The following is an 18,150-nucleotide window of genomic DNA, read 5'->3' as shown; positions in this document are numbered from 1 at the left end:
ACTCGAGTTGTAGTGTATGCTTCAGACGTCTGAGGCTATGGGCTTAGTTCCCAGCACCAAAAAGGGCTCCTTCAAAAACAAACAAGCGGGGGCCGGGTGGTAGCACAGCGGGTTAAGTGCACGTGGCACAAAGAGCAAGGACCGGCATAAGGATCCCGGTTTGAGCCCCCAGCTCCCCACCTGCAGGGGGGTCAGTTGCTTCACAGGTGGTGAAGCTGGTCTACAGGTGTCTATCTTTCTCTCCCCCTCTCTGTCTTCCCCTCCTCTCTCAATATCTCTCTGTCCTATCCAACAATGAATGAATCAACAACAATAAAAAAATGAGGGCAACAAAAGGGGGGGAAAAAGGCCTCCAGGAGCAGTGGATTCATGGTGCAGGCACTGGGACCCAGCAATAACCCTGGAGGCAAAAAAAAAAAAAAAAAAAAAAAACCCAAGCAAACAAAAACAATGACAGTGGTAAGATACTAAGTATAGTGAATGATACTGAGTATCTTACAAAGAACTTTCATGCTGCCTTCCCCCCTCCCCATTGTCTCACTATTGAAACTAAAGACTTGGGAAAGGCAGAATCATTGTCCCTGATTTACTTTCAAGACCCTTAGAGAAGCCACACTCCTTACGGGGTCCCTGAGCCTGGGCTATGACCCTGAACTGTGCCCAGTGTGATGAGCAAGGCACTCCAAAGGTGTACCCTTCCCTCACAAAACTCCTGACCCCAAGGTGCCAGGCAGGGTAGAAATAGGACTATACAGACACCTCCATTTTCACTGTTCTCACAACACTGGAGACTAGATATAACACTAATGACACTGATTCCTTCATCCCTCACTTAAGAGACCTTCCCTGAGTGGCCTTCACGCAAGCCTCAGTGCTGGGTGGGCACAGAGCAGCAACACGCACCATCAACAGCAATGGCAGCCGCCATTGTGGCTGACGTCTTCAGAATGCTGAGTGGCAGCCACCATGCTGGGTGCTGAGCTGCTGCTTCCTGTCATGCTCACGACTCCGTCAAGTGGGTTGTGTCACAGGTGAGGAAACTGAGGCTCTGAATGACTAGTGACTTGTCTAAGGTCCAAGGACTGCCCAGACTCAGGGTCGAGATTCAGATGTAGGTCTGGCTTATCCAGGACCTGTGGAAACTATCCAGACCTGCAGCTGAAGGTCAGATGTGCTGTGGGGAGGATTTAGATCTTGACATTTCCCTGTTCCCCAGGGCTTGACCGCCTCCTGAGCTCCTTCCTGGATATTGCACTGCTGCCTCCCACCCCCCCACCCTGCCCCAACACACACATTTGTGGTTCCTGCTCTTCCCAGGCTGTGCACACACTTCTCTTCTGGTGCCCTGGGCCTGAGATTCATGTCCTGCTAGGGTGGCGGATAGTGAGTCTTCCCAGGGACCCCAAGGACAATATATTTATTTATTTATATATTTATTTTTTGAATGAGCAGTCTGAGAAAGAGATAAAAGTCTATCTTAAAAGGTTACTTTATTTATTTAATTTATTGGCTAGAGACAGAAATTGAGAGGGGAGAGAGAGATAGAGTGAGAGACAGAGAGACACCTGCAGCCCTGCTTCACCACTCGTGAAGCTTTCCGCCTGCAGGTGGGGACCAGGTGCATGACCCTGGAACCTTGCACGCTGTAATGTGAGCATTTAACCAGATGCATCACCATCTGGCCCCTCTCAAAAGGTTACTTTCAGTTCCAGGTTATAATAAAGGACAATATTTTTAAAGCCATGAACAGAGTTGGAGAGATAGCTCAGTGCATTAGAGTACAAGGCCTGCCTGCCTGAGGGCCAGCACTACACCCACACTGTCACATGCACGAGCTGAGCAGTGTCTGGTCATGGTTCAATGGGCAAAGTGCAGGAGGCCCAGGTTCCATTTCCCAGCACTGCATATGCTGGAGCAGTGCCTGATCTGTTTGTCTTGTTTCTCCTTCTCTTATACATTAAGTAAATTAATTTTTCTAAGTGGAGAAAACAGATGAAAACAAGCTGGTTATAAATGGACAGTTTTAAGTTTAAAAGGCATGTATATGCAAAGTAATAAATGTGCATTGCAATGTTTGGAAAAACATAAACTAAAACCTCAGCAACAAATAACTCTGCAAAGTGAGATTCCTTTCCTTTGTACTTTCCATTTCCGCCCCGATGAACAATTTTAACAAGGAGAACAAAAGCATTTCTGAGAGCAGCAAGTGTGTTTAGGGAGAGTAAACCCACAGACCCAAACACGCACCAGGATCTCCCGGAGTTCTTCCTCTCGTTGCTTCTTCTCTTTGAGCAGTTGCTGGAGCAGGGAGCTGAGAGCCCAACGCTGCTCTGAGACCATCTCCTGCAACACAAGTCCATATCCAGTGCCACGTCCCTGGCCCACAGTCCCTTTGGCTCAGTGGCAGGCCCTCCCCCCCTCTTATTCAGTTCATTTAGCTGGCAGCCAGGGGAGCCACCTTGATTCAAGGCTCTGCCCATCATCTCTAGGCTGAGAGGTGGGGGAAAAAGCCAAGGGCCCTTCTGCCTGGGTAACCCCCCCCCCCCATCTTATCCCAAGCCTGCATCACCTTCCTTCACGGGGGTCAGACCAGGCATGAGATCTGATGGCAGTGGAATGGCAAGAAAAGATCAAAACAAGCAAAAAATGACAAGTCACAGGTATTTGACTCTGGTCTGACTACAGAACATGAGGATAGAAGCACATGGTGGGGAGGGTTGGTGTGTAAGCCACACCATTCTGGAAGGTTCTACATTGATGGAGGCACATGCAAATCAGAGTGGAGTCCTCACTTGTGTCTGTGGATCCTTTTCTCTCCCTTTCTTCCTTCCTTGCTTCCCTTGTTTCTTTCCTCCCTCCCTCCCTCACCCCTCCTTTTCTTCCTTCCTTCCTTCCTTCCTTCCTTCCTTCCTTCCTTCCTTCCTTTTTTCCTTCCTTCCTTCCTTTCTTTCTTTCTGCCAGAGCACTGCTCAGCTCTGGCTTAGGGTGGTATGGGAGACTGAACCTGGGACCTGTGAGCCTCAGGCATGAGAGTCTGTTCGCATAACCATTATGCTGTCTCCCCCACCCAGTGGTTCTCTCATCTTTAATTCTTGGAAACACCATGGAGGTACCCCCCAAATGGGTGCCCAGCAAGCTTTAATGGCTGGGAGCTGGGGAATCTACCAAGCACATGACTGCATCTTCTCTGAGCACTATCCCACCCCTCATCTCTGAAGACCATTTATGGGTTCTCTGAGGGTCATATGAAATAGGCTGGGCCTGGATGATTATTTCTACTTTTTGAAGGGAGGAAATGGAGGCTCAGGGAGGAGAAATAAATTGTGCAACGTCACACATCACACCCATGGCAGCTCAGAGACCAACTTCTTTTCTGTGCTGAGAAGCCCATGAGACAACTCAAGGCCTCTACTGAGAACAGACACAGGGACAGTAACAGACAGAAGACTCATCAAAAAACCAGCATGGGATACATGTCCTTATATATGACTGATCCAGCCTCCGTGTGCGCATTTGGGAGAAGCAGAAAGGCTGCCCCTTCACCCCCACCTACTAAGGTCACACAGTGAAACTTCTTGGAAAAACCTAGTCCTGGATTCTCAGGTCAAAGTGCTGTCTGCTAGGCCCAAAAGTTCCAACTTGAAGCAGGAGCACACAGAGAAGCTGCCTACAGGGAGGAGCCCTCTCCTCCACATAGTCCTGGGGCTCCAGGAAAGCTCCTTCCCCAGAAGATGTCAGGCTGTGAGGAACCGGCACCCCAGAAGCATGGCTTAAAGAGACAGGGAGCTCAGCAGAAACCCTGCTCCAAAACAAAGGAAATGTGCAGATGGAGATGTTGGGCCGGTGAGCCCTGGCAATGAAACCCTCCTTCCTCTGACCCTCCTGCCTAGCAACAGGCTAACCCAACCCTATTCCTGGCCTGTGCTGGGCTCAGCCCTCGAGCTGTGGCCCCAGCATCACAGCCACAGAGGAGATCTGTCCTGTCTGCTGGCAGCAGGGGTGCTGGGTGGGGGGTTTCATCAGAGGAAGGGGGCAAGCCCAGAAGCCCTACATACCTGTAGTGCCTCTGTGTCCAGGGATTTCCTCTTTAACTCCAGCTGAGTCAGCTGCAATAACTCTGTTTCTATTAACTTAATCTAAACAGAAGATGAGACAGGGCGTTTTTATTCACATCAACCATATCCAAGTCTGTGCTGTTGCTCTTTAAAGGTCAAGTAGGGTCTAACAAAACTTTCGGGGTGGGATGGGGGTGATGGGGGAAGGAGTTCTTTGTACTGAGGGACCTGAATGGAGATTTTAAAAGAATTTGTATTTCATGGCATTAAGTACTTCAGTAATATAGATTCCTTTGTCCCAGTCAGCAGTGCAGACCAAGAGCTGCGCACAGGGCTTGTCCCTTGTTGGGTACAGGGCAAAGGGGATTTCCTTCAGGATTCAAGCCAGAGTTGATAAGATACACATGACCTGGGAGGTGGCTCAGTGGTAGAGTTGGACTCACAAGCATGAGGTCCTGAGTTTGGTCCCTAGTGTTGCATGTGCCAGAATGATGCTCTGATTCTGTCTCTCTATCATAAATAAATAAATCTTGAAAAAGGCAGGGGGTAGTCAGTGGCATACTCAGTTGAGCAGACATGTTACCATGATCGAAGATCAGGGTTTAAGCCCTCACTCCCCACCTGTGTGAGGAAGCTTCACAAGTGGTGAAGCAGTACTGCAGGTGTCTCTCTTTATCTCCCCTGCCCCTCTCAATTTCTCTCTGTCCTATCAAATATGAGAAAGAGAAAAAAATTGCTACCAGGAGCATTCTAGTGGCTATAAAATGATAATAAAAAAGAATAGACATATTTTCAGAGTCTTACACTGGTACAACGCTCTTGCTTCCTCTAAAGAGTTGTCGCAGAAGAGAGGTGAAGGTAATAACTAAATAAATACAAATAACAAAAAAGTAGCACCTGATATTTATGGGCAATCTATGTCCTGTGCCTGCATCACTTCACCAACTCTCTTCTGGCTATGAGGAGTATTACTGTTTCTATTTTACAAACAAGGACACTGAGGCTCAAAGAGGCTGAGTAACTTGCCGAGGACACACAGCATGAATGAGCAGACTCTTGTACTAGAAGGCTCCTGCTCAGTTGGAAGGATAACTGCCGATCTGGTGAATCAAAACCACCCACAGGAGGATGTCTGTGGTAATAGGATACCCACAGGGTGTGACTGGGGTCCAGGGGAGAGAGGAGGGTTGGCCCTGGAGGCTCAGAATAGAGCCAGTGACATCTCTACCCTGCGCCTGTGACCCTATGGCCTGTCCCTAAGTTCATATTACCCCACCAACCCCTGGTCAGAGGAATGAGCTTCATGTCCAGAAATGTGGGATTAAATTAAAGAAGGAAATAAAAAGGTTAAGTTGATTTGGACCAAAAAAGAAAAGAATAAAAGAGGGGAAAATAAAACCATGCAAAAAAAAAAAAAGAGAAATTCAAAGTGTGCGGTTACAATGCGATGAGAGTTCCCATGGCCTGAAAGCTCACTTCCTCTCCCACACAGCCGAGAAACTATCCTGCTGGGGGGACACACCTACAGGCCCCTCACCCCCAGGAGAGCCCAGCCGTCAGATGCAGCCCCACTCCATGGAGGTGGTCAAGAGGTCCCAGTAATGAGAGCTGCCCCAGAGCAACAGGAGAACTGGGATGAGAGCACAGCCCCTCCTTGGCTGGCAGCAGAACTTCTGCACACAAAGGTGGGAGTCTGCCTCTCTGGGCCTCAGTCTGAGTTGACGAGGGCCCTGGGGTGTAAGCAGGGAAATCCTGCCTGTTTCCATGGTCAGCAGAGAGGCAGCCTGAGTAGTCAAGTCTTAATTCTACCTCTCAGCCCTGGGCAGTCAGAAAAGCAAGAGCAGACCCCTTGCACTGGACAGTTGCATCATGAGCTGCCATGGAACCCTGGCCTGGGCCAGATGAGGAAGTAAGTGGCAAATGACGCTGAGAATCCCACTGTGACCAATGCCATCTCTGTGCACCTGTGCACACCTACAAGACAGGGCTGACAGCTCATACCCGACTCCCCCTCACCTGGTTCCTAATCTGCCGGTGCATCAGGTCCTTCTTCACTTGGAGCGCCTCAAAGGCAGCCTTCTGCATCGTGCTCTGCAAAGGAGACAGCAGGCTCTCAGCAGAGGCTGGTGGCTGGGCTTTCCCAGTGGGCCCCAGCCAGGAGGACTACCAAACACCTTAGAGAGTTGTGTTTTAGGGAGCCAGGCGGTGGCGCACCTGGTTAAGCACATACACTACAGTGCGCAAAGACCCAAGTTCAAGGCCCTGATCCCCACCTGCAGGGGGAAAGCTTCTTCACAAGTAGTGAAGTAGAGCTGCAGGTGTTTATCTCCCCCCCTCTCAGTTTCACTCTGTCTCTATCTAATAATAAAATAATTAAATTAAAAAATTTTAAAAGGCATGTTTTCAGCTTGCTTACATATATATCAGGTGGGGGTAGATAGCATAATGGTTGTGCAAAGAGACTCTCATGTCTGAGGTTCCCAAGTCCCAGGTTCAGTCCCCTATACCACCATAAGGCAGAGCTGAATAGTACTTTGGTTAAAGAAAAAAAAATATACACACACACACACACACACACACACATATATATTTGCTGGATACTATGCCTGGTGCTCTGTCCACTTCACAGATAAAGACAGTGAAGTTTGCGCAGGTGGCGCAAAGCGCAAGGACTGGCGTAAGGATCTCGGTTTGAGCTGCCAGCTCCCTACCCGCAGGGGAGTTGCTTCACAAGTGGTGAAGCAGGTCTGCAGGTGTCAATCTTTCTCTCCCCCTCTCTCTCTTCCCCTCCTCTCTCCATTTCTCTCTGTCCTATCCAACAACAATGACATCAATAACAACAATAATAACTACAACAACAATAAAACAAGGGCAAGAAAAGGGAAAATAAATAAATATTTAAAATTTTTTTTAAAAAGACAGTAAAGTTAAGAGATGTAAAGTGGTTATAAACAAGTCTGCCTGCTTCCATTCTCACCTTAAGCACAAGGTCAAACAGGAAGAGAGAGAATATCCTGGACAGGGGAGTTGGTTCAGTGGTAGAGTGCCTGCCTGGCATGCAATGGCACTGGGGTTGGTCACCAGCACCACAGTAGAAATCTGTGGCTGGTAGAGCTGTGCTGGCTTTCTCTATTTTCATCTATCTATCCATCCCCCTTTCTCATAAAAGGACAGGGCTGGGTCAGCTCATGTTGCTCAGGGGCTGAGTGCATGCATGAGATGCCAAGTCCATTCTCTAGTACAATACAAAAGAAAAACAAAGGCGAGGGAGGTCACATAATAGTTATGGAAACAGACTGTCTTATCTGAGGCTCCACAGTCCCAGGTTCGGTACCCCACTCCACCATAAGCCTGAGCTGAGTACCAGAGTATTGCTCTGGTAAAATAATAATACATGGGAGTCAGGCAGTAGTGCAGCAGGTTAAGCGCACATTGTGCAAAGCACAAGGACCTGCCTAAGTATCCCGGTTCAAGCCCCCGGCTCCCCACCTGCAGGGGAGTCACTTCACAAGCGGTGAAGGAGGTCTGCAGGTGTCTGAAAAAAAGGGGAGTCAGGCGGTAGTGCAGTGGTTAAGCGCACGTGGTGCAAAGTGCAAGGACCAGCATAAGGATCCCGGTTCAAGCCCCTGGCTCCCCACCTGCAGGGGAGTCGCTTCACAGGTGGTGAAGCAGGTCTGCAGGTGTCTATCTTTCTCTCCCCCTCTCTGGCTTCCCCTCCTCTCTCCATTTCTCTCTGTCCTATCCAACAACAAAGACATCAATAACAACAGCAACAATAAAAACAAGGGCAACAAAAGGGAAAATAAATAAAATAAAATAAATTTAAAAATAATAATAATACATAATAATGTAAAAGAAATAGAGTGTTTTATGCTAGCAGGATGCCAACCAGACTTCCCTGGACAGACAACCCCACCAATGTGTCCTGGAGCTCCAATTTCCCAGAGCCCCACCCTACTAGGGAAAGAGAGAGACCAGCTGGGAGTATGGATCGGCCTGTCAATGCCCATGTTCAGCGGGGAAGCAATTACAGAAGCCAGACCTTCCATCTTCTGCATCCCACAATGACCTTGGGTCCATACTCCCAGAGGGTTAAAGAATAGGAAAGCTCAATAAGGGCAACAAAAAAAATGGAAAATAAATAAATAAATAAAAATTAAAAAAAAAAAAAAGAACAGGAAAGCTATCAGGGGAGGGGATGGGATATGGAGATCTGGCGGTGGGAATTGTGTGGAGTTGTACCCCTCTTATCCTATGGTTTTGTAAATGTTTCCTTTTAGTAAATAAATAAATATAATTAAAAAGAAATAGAGTGTTTCCTTAAATGATCAACAGATAGCAAGTCAAGCTGATTTGGAGGACAGAAATTAGATTTCAATGGACTAAGAAGTGACAGGTGGTACCTGCAAAGGAAGAATGAAGGGAGGTGACATTACACTGGGGGAGCAGCAGCCTGGGAGGTGGTACAGTAGCAGAGCACTGGACTTGGAAGCATGAGATCCTGAGTTCAATCCCCAGCATTGCATATGCTGGGGTGCTGCTCTGGTGTCTTGTCTGTCTGTTTCTCTCTCTCTCCAACCACTCCCCCCCCCATATCTATCTCATGAAATAAATAAATCTTTTCCCTCGTCTCATCCTCTTGATGGCACCAGCAGTACCTCCTGGGTGAAAGGGAAGGAAAGCAGACAGGTGCTGTGGGTTTGGAAGTAGAGTCCAAGATCTCTTGTGGGGCTCACTTGGTGGTATGCTCCAAGGGCACTACCCTTTGTGTCCACTAAGTCCTTACAATGAGGCCCCCCCAAAGTTCACAAAGAGTGGAAGTCAGTCAGGAAAAGGACAGAGTACCGCTAGACTACAGTGACCTGAGAATCACCACCAGAGGTCTACCTTTCCTTGCTCTGCTCACTCAGATGGCCTGTATGTTCCTAAATTCACTAAGCATCTTAGGTCTTAAGCAAGCGTTTTGGTATATGGGCCCCACAAAGCTCCAGGACTCAGTGCTAGGACAGCCCAGAACAGCACTCCAAAAAGAATTCTGGTGCTCTTCTAGGCTCCCCCGTCCCTCCTGAGGCCCTAGCCTCACAGCCTTGACAAGGGCTCACCTCCTGCAGGATCTGGCTGATGGCTTTATTCTGATCCATTTGCTGCCATGACAGAATCTGCTGGAACCGCTCATCCATTTCGGCCATGCTGGCAGAGAGACAGCAAAATTATTTACTCTCGGATCCTTTCCTGAGCACCTGCTAAGTGCCAGGCACCTTGGAGGGATCAGGATAAATTGCATATTGATTCAACAATAGTCATCAAGCTCCTTATGGGGACAATGTCCTAGAACCCCTGGCCCTGGAAGGAGGGTGACAGTCTGTGTGTCTCTGGAGCTGAGAGAGCTAGTCTCCAGGGACCTGCTGTCCAGTCCTCTACAGGATGCCACCCACAGTGCCCCTGAAGTGGCTGCCTGGCCTCTGCCAATCACCTCTACCAAACAAGGAGCTCACAGCCTCCCTTCCTTATGGTGAGCTGTTCTTCCTGGCACTGATGCCAGTATCCTCCACCTTAGTACTTCTCCCCCTGGCTGTGGACCTAGATTCAGCCCCCTGGAACAAGTCTAGTGATTCTGGCAGGGACAGTCAAACCTTGTACTTCATCTATATACTATAGACTTTGCTATAGCCTTGGGTGTTAAGTCCCTTTTGTTTTATGACAACTGTCACTTACTGAGTTTTTATCTGGCAGGTAGTATGCTTGGTAACACTCAATAATTCCTGCCATAACTCTAGGGGTAGGTGCTGTGACTATCTCCACTTTCTGACAGAGAAAGGAGACTCAGGGATGGAGAGTAAGTCACTAAGACGTCATAGTTACTAACAGAATGGGACTGGAACCCAAGTCTGTTTGTCCCCAGTCCCTGTACTTCCCCAGTCATACTGGAAAGCTGCACACCACCAGGTAAGAAGGGAGGGATCCCTGATATCTGCAGGGACCCAGCAGCGCCGGCAGTTGTGCCAGAGCCTCCTAGAAAGCAGGAAAAACAACCAGTGCAGCCGGGGCTCCTTGCCCATCCCTATCTGGGCCTCCTGAGCACTGACTCAACTTTTTTTTCTTTTTTGCCTCCAGGGTAATCGCTGGATGAGTCCACTGCTCCTGGCAGACTTTTTTTTTTTTTTTTTTTTTTCCCTCCTTCCATTTTACTGTGTAGGACAGAGAGAAATTGAGAGAGGAAGGTAAGATAGAGAGGGAGAGAGAAAGACAGACAGCTTCAGACCTGCTTCACCTCTTGTGAAATGAGCCCCCGTAGATAGAGAACTGGGGGCTCAAACCAGGATCCTCACACAGGTCCTTGCAATTCATACTGTGTGAGCTTACCCTGTTGTGCTACTGCCCGGCCCCCCTTGACTCAGCTTTTTTCAACCAGCTCTGCTGGGCACCCACACCAATCTCAAAAGACAAGCCCAGAGAGCTATGACCTTGGAGAGGAAGACCTAGAGCAGTCACCAGCGTGAAAGCAACCCATCACTGTCCCTTCTAGTACAGCTTACGCCTGATCTGCTCAGAACCCCAGAGACTGACTAGTGCACTAAGAGCAAGAGTACATGCTGCCTGGGTTGAAGCCTGGCTCTTCCTATTGCTGTTTCCTGAGGTGTGTTACAATGTCTGAATCCACACTGTGACTGGGAAAATGGGGTTAAGACAACATAGTCCTGCACAGAATCTCGGAGCTAGTGCACATCGCTTAGCTGGCTCCCAGGCAGTGCATGAGAAGTGGGCGTGGTTATTGTCACTTTCTCATACTCACTGGATCCAGACTCATGGGCTCCAGCTAGGAAAGTCACAAAGACCATGCTCCAGACAGCATGGCTGAAGCACAGTCTAACATACAAGGGAATTATCACGTGGGATGGATCAGGACAGGGAACTCCGGTGCTCAGCTCTTATCCCTGTTTCTGGGGTCCTGAGACAGCTCCCCCATCTCTCTCATTCGGGAAGCCTCTTCCTTACCTTACCTGGAACAGGCCTGCTGGACCAGGCTTTGCCTCTGAGACTCATAGGCCATCTGGATGAGCCGGCTCTTACAGCTCTCAGTCAGCATCTGCTGCATGGCGGCTGGGGAGACAGGGGTAGGGGGTGCTGAGAAAGGGGCAGCTCCTTCTGCATGATGCTCTGGCTCTTTCTTTCCTTCTCTTGTGTTAATACACAAACACATAAATCTTACGACATATTACAACTTTGCACATGGGCAGGGGTAGATGGCATAATTGTTATGCAAAGAGACTCTAATGCCTGAGGCTTCAAAGTCCCAGGTTCAATCCCCTGCACCACCATAAGCCAGAGCTGAGCAGTGCTCTGGTATTAAAAGAGGAAAACGGGGGGGGGGGGGGGGGGGGGAGGTGTTCGCACACTAAATGTATCGCTCCTCACCTTATGTGATGTAGTAACCTTAGGTTATGACTACATTCCCCAGGCCAGCACAGTGGACTGATGGCCGTGGCTGCAGACTACCGTAGTGGAGGACCACCAAAGCCTATTTAGATCATCTTGTTTCAGGATATCTGGGCTCTTTGTAATGAGTAAATGATAATTCTCTCAACATCCTGGCTCAAACATTTTGGTGTACATCTGATTATTTGATAATTTACTAAGAGTAACTCTTACAGACACACAACTTTAAAGTTTTGCCTTCTGAAAAGATCCTGTTGATTCCCTTTGGGTAAAATCAAACTTGCCCAGTACCACATGCCTTCAAAAGCCATTAAAAAATAATTTATCGCTTCATAGGTGGCGAAGTAGGTCTGCAGGTGTCTATCTTTCTCTCCCCTTATCTGTCTTCCCCTCCTCTCTCCATTTCTCTCTGTCCTATCCAACAACGAATTGCATCAACAAGGGCAATAATAATAACCACAACGAAGCTACAACAAGGGCAACAAAAGGGGGGAAAAATGGCCTCCAGGAGCGGTGGATTCATGGTGCAGGCACTGAGCCCAGCAATAACCCTGGAGGAGGAAAAAAAATAAAATAAAATAAAAATAAAAAAAATAAAAATAAAAAAATAATTTATGGGTGGAGGGCAGAGAGCATAATAGTTATGCAAAGAGACTCTTATGCCTGAGGCTCCAAAGTCCTAGGTTTAATCCCCCGTAACACCATAAGCCAGAGTTGAGAAGTGTTTTTGCAAAAAAAAAAAAAAGACAAAAATTTACTGCCTTATTGCTATTTTTATTAAAGTTATAAATGCCATCTTGGGTGGTGGAAAAGTCATGACACATCTTTGCATAGAGGAACACAGAAAAAGGGGCCAGGTGGTGGTACAGCCTCTGTGGAGAGCAGTCTGGAAAACTCTCAGAAGGCTAGACATGGACCTTCTATATGATCCAGTAATTCCTCTCCTGGGTTTATACCCCAAGGACTCCATAACACCCAACCAAAAAGAGGTGTGTACTCCTATGTTCATAGCAGCACAATTCATAATAGCTAAAACCTGGAAGCAACCCAGGTGCCCAACAACAGATGAGTGGCTGAGAAAGCTGTGGTATATATACACAATGGAATACTATACAGCTATCAAGAACAATGAACCCACCTTCTCTGACCCATCTTGGACAGAGCTAGAAGGAATTATGTTAAGTGAACTAAGTCATAAAGATAAAGATGAGTATGGGATGGTCCCACTCATCAACAGAAGCTGACTAAGAAGATCTGAAAGGGAAACTAAAAGCAGGACCTGATCAAATTGTGAGTAGGGCACCAAAGTAAAAACCCAGTGGTGAGGGGTAGACATGCAGCTTCCTGGGGGGGAAGTGGGCGGGAGGGATGGGTCACAGTCCTTTGGTGGTGGGAATGGTGTTTATGTACACTCCTAGCAAAATGTAGACATATAAATCAGTAGTTAATTAATATGAGAGGGGGGAAATCAATTGTATGTCTCAAAGTTTCTCAAAAGACAAACTGAATCTTTTTAATATATAGGCTATGTATTTGATATGCAGACTCTCTCAAAAGCCTAGACCAAGTAGATTAGAAGCATCCAATAGCACAGCTATATACAAGATACTGGATACTGCACAGCAAACCATAACAAAGGGACTTTTCAAAGTTAACCCAATTAACAAATAATGTGATGATAATATTAACTATCGATTGTCTTTTTGAACCCTAAGACAGCAGCAACCTCACATCTTCACTATAGAGCCCCTACTTCCCCCAGTCCTGGAACCCTTGGATAGGGCCCACTTTCCCGTATGCCTCTCCCAATCCAAACCAAATAATATTGCATCCGCCGATCACAACCTAACCAACGCAACGATTGCCACCTCAACATGCTTCACCTCAGACTGTATCCAGAGACTTCACGTGTGGAATGACAACCCTTCAGCTTCATTACTCGGGTGAGACCTTTCCTTTTATAGTACACTCTAATTTCATCTCAGGTAGTTCACTTTCTAACAAAGTCCCAAAACCTAGATATACACCAGTTTCTGTGAGAGAGAGCTTATGTGCACACGTATCCATAAACTACTGCAAAATATATACCTGAAAGCAGAAGTACACTAGAATTTGCAGTGAGTACCTCCCTAACACTTCCTCTCCACTATTCCAAGCTTGGGATCCATGATTGCTCAACAAATTGTTTGGCTTCGTATGTTAACTCTCTTTTCAATCACCAGGTTCCAGATGCCACCAGGATGCTGGCTAGGCTTCCCTGGATTGAAGACCCCACCAATGTGTCCTGGAGCTCAGCTTCCCCAGAGACACACCTTACTAGGGAAAGAGAGAGGCAGACTGGGAGTATGGACCGACCAGTCAACGCCCATGTTCAGCGGGGAAGCAATTGCAGAAGCCAGACCTTCTACCTTCTGCAACCCTCAACGACCCTGGGTCCATACTCCCAGAGGGCTAGAGAATGGGAAAGCTATCATGGGAGGGGGTGGGTTATGGGGATTGGGTGGTGGGAATTGTGTGGAGTTGTACCCCTCCTACCTTATGTTTTTGTTCATTAATCCTTTCTTAAATAAAAAATTAAAATAAATAAATAAATAAAAATTAAAAATAAAAAAATAATTTATGGGTGGAGGGCAGATAGCATAATAGTTATGCAAAGAGACTCTTATGCTTGAGGCTCCAAAGTCCCAGGTTTAATCCCCCGCAACACCATAAGCCAGAGTTGAGCAGTGCTTTTGCAAAAAAAAAAAAAAAAAAAAAAAAAATTTACTGCCTTATTGCTATTTTTATTAAAGTTATAAATGCCATCTTGGGTGGTGGAAAAGTCATGACACGTCTTTGCATAGAGGAACACAGAAACAGGGGCCAGGTGGTGGTACACCCAGCTAAGCACACTTAGTACTATGTGGAAAGACCCGGACAAGGATGCTTCATAAGCAGGGTAGGTGCTTATGTTTTTCTCCCTGTCTCCCCAGCCCCTTTCAATTTCTCACTGTCCTATCCAATAAAATGGAGGGGGGGTACCCCGGTCACCAGGAACAGTGAATTTGTAGTGCCAGCATTGAGCTCCAGTGACTGGAGGCAAAAATGCAAAAAGGCAAAAAGGCAAAAGAAAAAAAAAGTATGATGTCATGGGGGCCAAGCAGTGGCACAAATGGTTAAGCATGCATATTCCCATGCATAAGGACCCAGGTTTGAGCCCTGGCTCCCCACCTACAGGGAGGATGCTTCATAAATGGTGAAACAGGTCTGTGGGTATCTATCTTTTTCTCTCCTTCTCCATCTCCCATTCCACTTTCAATTTCTCTCTGCCCTGCAAATACAAAATAATAATAATAGAAAGGAAAAGAAAGAAAAATGGTCACAGGTGGCAATAAAAAGAAAGAAACGAAAAGAAAAAAATAAAAAGCCATGACTTTTCTGACAGCTCAATCAATATATCTTGGACCAGGGAAGTATACCTTCCTCATATGTGAAGTCCTGAGTTGAAGCCCTGGACATCACATAAAAAGGTACATGTTTACAATTGGAAATTATCACTGTTGCATTGTATTTTATATGTTTTGTGAAAAGATTCTTTGGGAGTTGGACAGTAGTGCAGCGGGTTAAGCGCACGTGGCACAAAACGCAAGGATGGGTGTAAGGACGCGGGTTCAAGCCCCCAGCTCCCCACCTGCAGAGGAGTCGCCTGACAAGCAGTGAAGCAGGTCTGCAGGTGTCTGTCTTTCTCTCCCCTTCTCTGTCTTCCCCTCCTCTCTCCATTTCTCTCTGTCCTATCCAACAACAACGATATCAACAACAACAATAATAACTACAACAATAAAACAACAAGGGCAACAAAAGGGAATAAATAAATATTTTTTAAAAAAAGAAAAAAATTTCTAATTTATTTCACATAAGATAGTGACAGAGTTCATATGAGCATGCACCACTCTGGTACATGTGATGCTGGGGATTGAACCAGGAGCCTCAGGTTTGCAAGTCCTGTGTTTTACCAGTTGAACTATTTCTCCAGTCCACTCTATAACATGCTAAATGAGACTGCTCAGGAATAGACTAAGTGTCCACTTCACACCCAGAACTACAACGACAGTGTGATATAGGCCAAACCTAGCATCTGTTGTGGCAGGACTGAAGGGTGTTTGCCCAATCTTTTCCAAGATCAAACAAAGAACATATATATCCCTTGGTACCTATTTGGGTTTATAACTAAGCAGATGAACAACTACATGTTGATAAGGGAAATAAAAAAATTTTGAAGGGGGGGAGATAGCATAATGGTCATCCAAAATGACTCTCATGCCTGAGGCTCCAAGGTCCCAGGTTCAATCCTCCATACCACCACAAGCCACAGCTGAGCAGTGCTCTGATAAAAAGAAAAACAAATTTAAAAAAAAAAATCTTTTTTTTTTTTGAGGTGCTAGGGACCAAACACAGGCTCATACATGTGAGTATATGCTCTACCACTAAGCTATACCCTGTTCTTCCAGAACTTTTAAAACTGTGGCCTGGAAGTGGCACAGTAGAAAAAGGTTTGGACTCTCAATCCTAAGGTCCTTGGTTTAATCCCCTACATCACATGTGCCAGAGTACTGCTCTGGTGTTTTCTCTCTCTCTTTCTCAAAAAAAAAAAAAAAAAAAAAAAAAAAAAACTCATGTTCACACTTTCTGCTGTTTACATTAGGAGAAAAATTACCTTGGCATGCTAATGATTCTGGGTCTAGATGCTATTATTGGTCTCAGTTTTTTTTTGTTTTTTTTTGTTTAAAAAGGTGGGACTGGGTAGTGGCGCATCTGGTTGAGCGCACATCTTACAATGTACAAGGACTAAGATTCAAGACCCCAGTCCCCACATGCACAGGGAAAGTTTTTGGTGTGGTGAAGCAGGGCTGCAGGTGTCTCTCTCTGTCTCTATCTCCCTCTCTGTCACCCCCTTCCCTCTCAATTCCTGGCTGTCTTCATCCAAAAAATGATAATATAAAAATTACAAAAATAAATTAAAAGGTTGCCTACCCCCATACCCTCAGTCAAGCTCTTTTTTCATGATCCCAAGATCTTCCCCAACCAAAGACTCACAGGCAATCTCACGTCGCCGAAGGTTCTCTGTCTCCTCTTGTGTTATGGCCATCAACTGTTCCATTCTTATTCTAGAAAAAAACATCCATTCATTTATTCAGCAACTGTAACATTCCCAAAAGGGAATCCTATCAGATGGACAACACTTCCTTTGGGAAGTCCTCCCTGATGTGCCAGTGCAGCCACACTCTCTGAAGTCTGCTATGCCATGCACCTCCAGACCTTCAGTAGGCCTCCATTAACCTTGACCTTGTAGTTAGATTTTTGTGGATATTTATTTATTTTCCCTTTTGTTGCCCTTGTTTTTTTTTATTGCTGTTGTAGTTATTGTTGTTGTTATTGATGTCATTGTTGTCGGATAGGACAGAGAGAAATGGAGAGAGGAGGGGAAGACAGAGAGGGGGAGAGAAAGACAGACACCTGCAGACCTGCTTCACCACCTGTGAAGTGACTTCCCTGCAGGTGGGGAGCCAGGGGCTCGTACTGGGATCCTCAAGCCAGTCCTTGCGCTTTGTACCATGTGCGCTTAACCCGCTGTGCTACCTCCTGACTCCCGATTTTTCTTTTTAAGATTTTTAAAAAAATATTTTAAAGATATTATTTTATCATGAAAGATAGGAGAGAGAGAAAGAACCAGACATCACTCTGGTACATGTGCTGCCAGAGACTGAACTGAGGACCTCATGCTTGAGAGTCTAGTGCCTTAGTCACTGCGCCACCTCATGGACCACTTTTCTTTTTCTTTACATGATAAAGTTTATGCTTTAACAGGTAATCTATCTTCCAGCTCCCAATAATGAGACTTCTTTTCTAGTAATAGTAAGTATAATATGATAAGAGAAATTTAAAAAAGGTTATTACATATGTCCATATTAATTCATGACATGTGCACACATTTTTTTTTTCCACACCACATTGGCAGTAGAGACTGAGAGGAGACAAAATCCTTTAAAGTTTCCACAGGTGATTTTGTAGGAGAAACATGTATCATCACCTCTGGTTTCCAGCCAGGACCACAGGTCCTATCTTGTGTTTTCATGGGACTCCCATCCTGGCCCAGGCCCAGCACATAGCATTGCTTAGGCAGGCTCAGTGGTGGAGGGGAGGGTCTCCTAAGGAAGGCAGCAAAGTTCATACTGCTATTTGAGATCCCACAGATATAAAAGGGACTCACTCCTGGGGAAGGGGCAGTGTGTGTGTGTATGCTTTCTGACCTAGCTTTTTTTTTTTTTTTGTCATCACTGAGTTTTCAGTGCTTCAGGTCAAATTTTTCAGCTAGAAGACAGAGACAGAGAATTGAGAGAGAGAGAAAGAGAAAGACACCACAGCACTGAAGCTTCCTCCAGAGCAATAGGGGCCTGGCTCAAACCTGGCTCATACCCAGGGCAAAGCAAGTACACTAAGTGCTAGTCCTTTTCATCTCTTCTAACGACTAATGTGGTGTCATTCACTGTAACAAACCTGAGAAACAGAAAACACTAAAGCCAGCACCTCTAATTCCTACCTCTTAAAAATGTTCCATATGTAGCCTATGATATAGTGCAATAGTAGATTTTTGAACTTATAAAAATAAGGTCCCAAGTTC

General features: G+C 46.2%; 1 protein-coding gene across 10 annotated transcripts in view; it reads right to left on the bottom strand.

The window, feature by feature from the left end:
- Window positions 1-18,150, bottom strand: part of LRSAM1 (leucine rich repeat and sterile alpha motif containing 1) — a 90,964-nt gene that overhangs the window by 11,316 nt on the left and 61,498 nt on the right. For 9 of the 10 annotated variants that reach the window (XM_060200181.1, XM_060200179.1, XM_060200186.1 and 6 more), the window contains 6 exons: window positions 16,566-16,636; window positions 11,057-11,156; window positions 9,158-9,245; window positions 6,072-6,146; window positions 4,056-4,136; window positions 2,248-2,343 (listed from right to left, as the gene is read on the bottom strand). In XM_060200181.1, the coding sequence (XP_060056164.1) occupies window positions 2,248-2,343; window positions 4,056-4,136; window positions 6,072-6,146; window positions 9,158-9,245; window positions 11,057-11,156; window positions 16,566-16,636 (511 nt within the window). The remainder of the gene's footprint in view (window positions 1-2,247; window positions 2,344-4,055; window positions 4,137-6,071; window positions 6,147-9,157; window positions 9,246-11,056; window positions 11,157-16,565; window positions 16,637-18,150) is intronic. The other variant, XM_060200187.1, reaches the window with a different exon arrangement.

This window comes from Erinaceus europaeus, chromosome 10 (genome assembly GCF_950295315.1).
Source record: "Erinaceus europaeus chromosome 10, mEriEur2.1, whole genome shotgun sequence".
NCBI lineage: Eukaryota > Metazoa > Chordata > Mammalia > Eulipotyphla > Erinaceidae > Erinaceus > Erinaceus europaeus.
The sequence above is the reverse complement of the archived record's forward strand: the minus strand, read 5'-3'. Positions and strand labels throughout refer to the sequence as shown.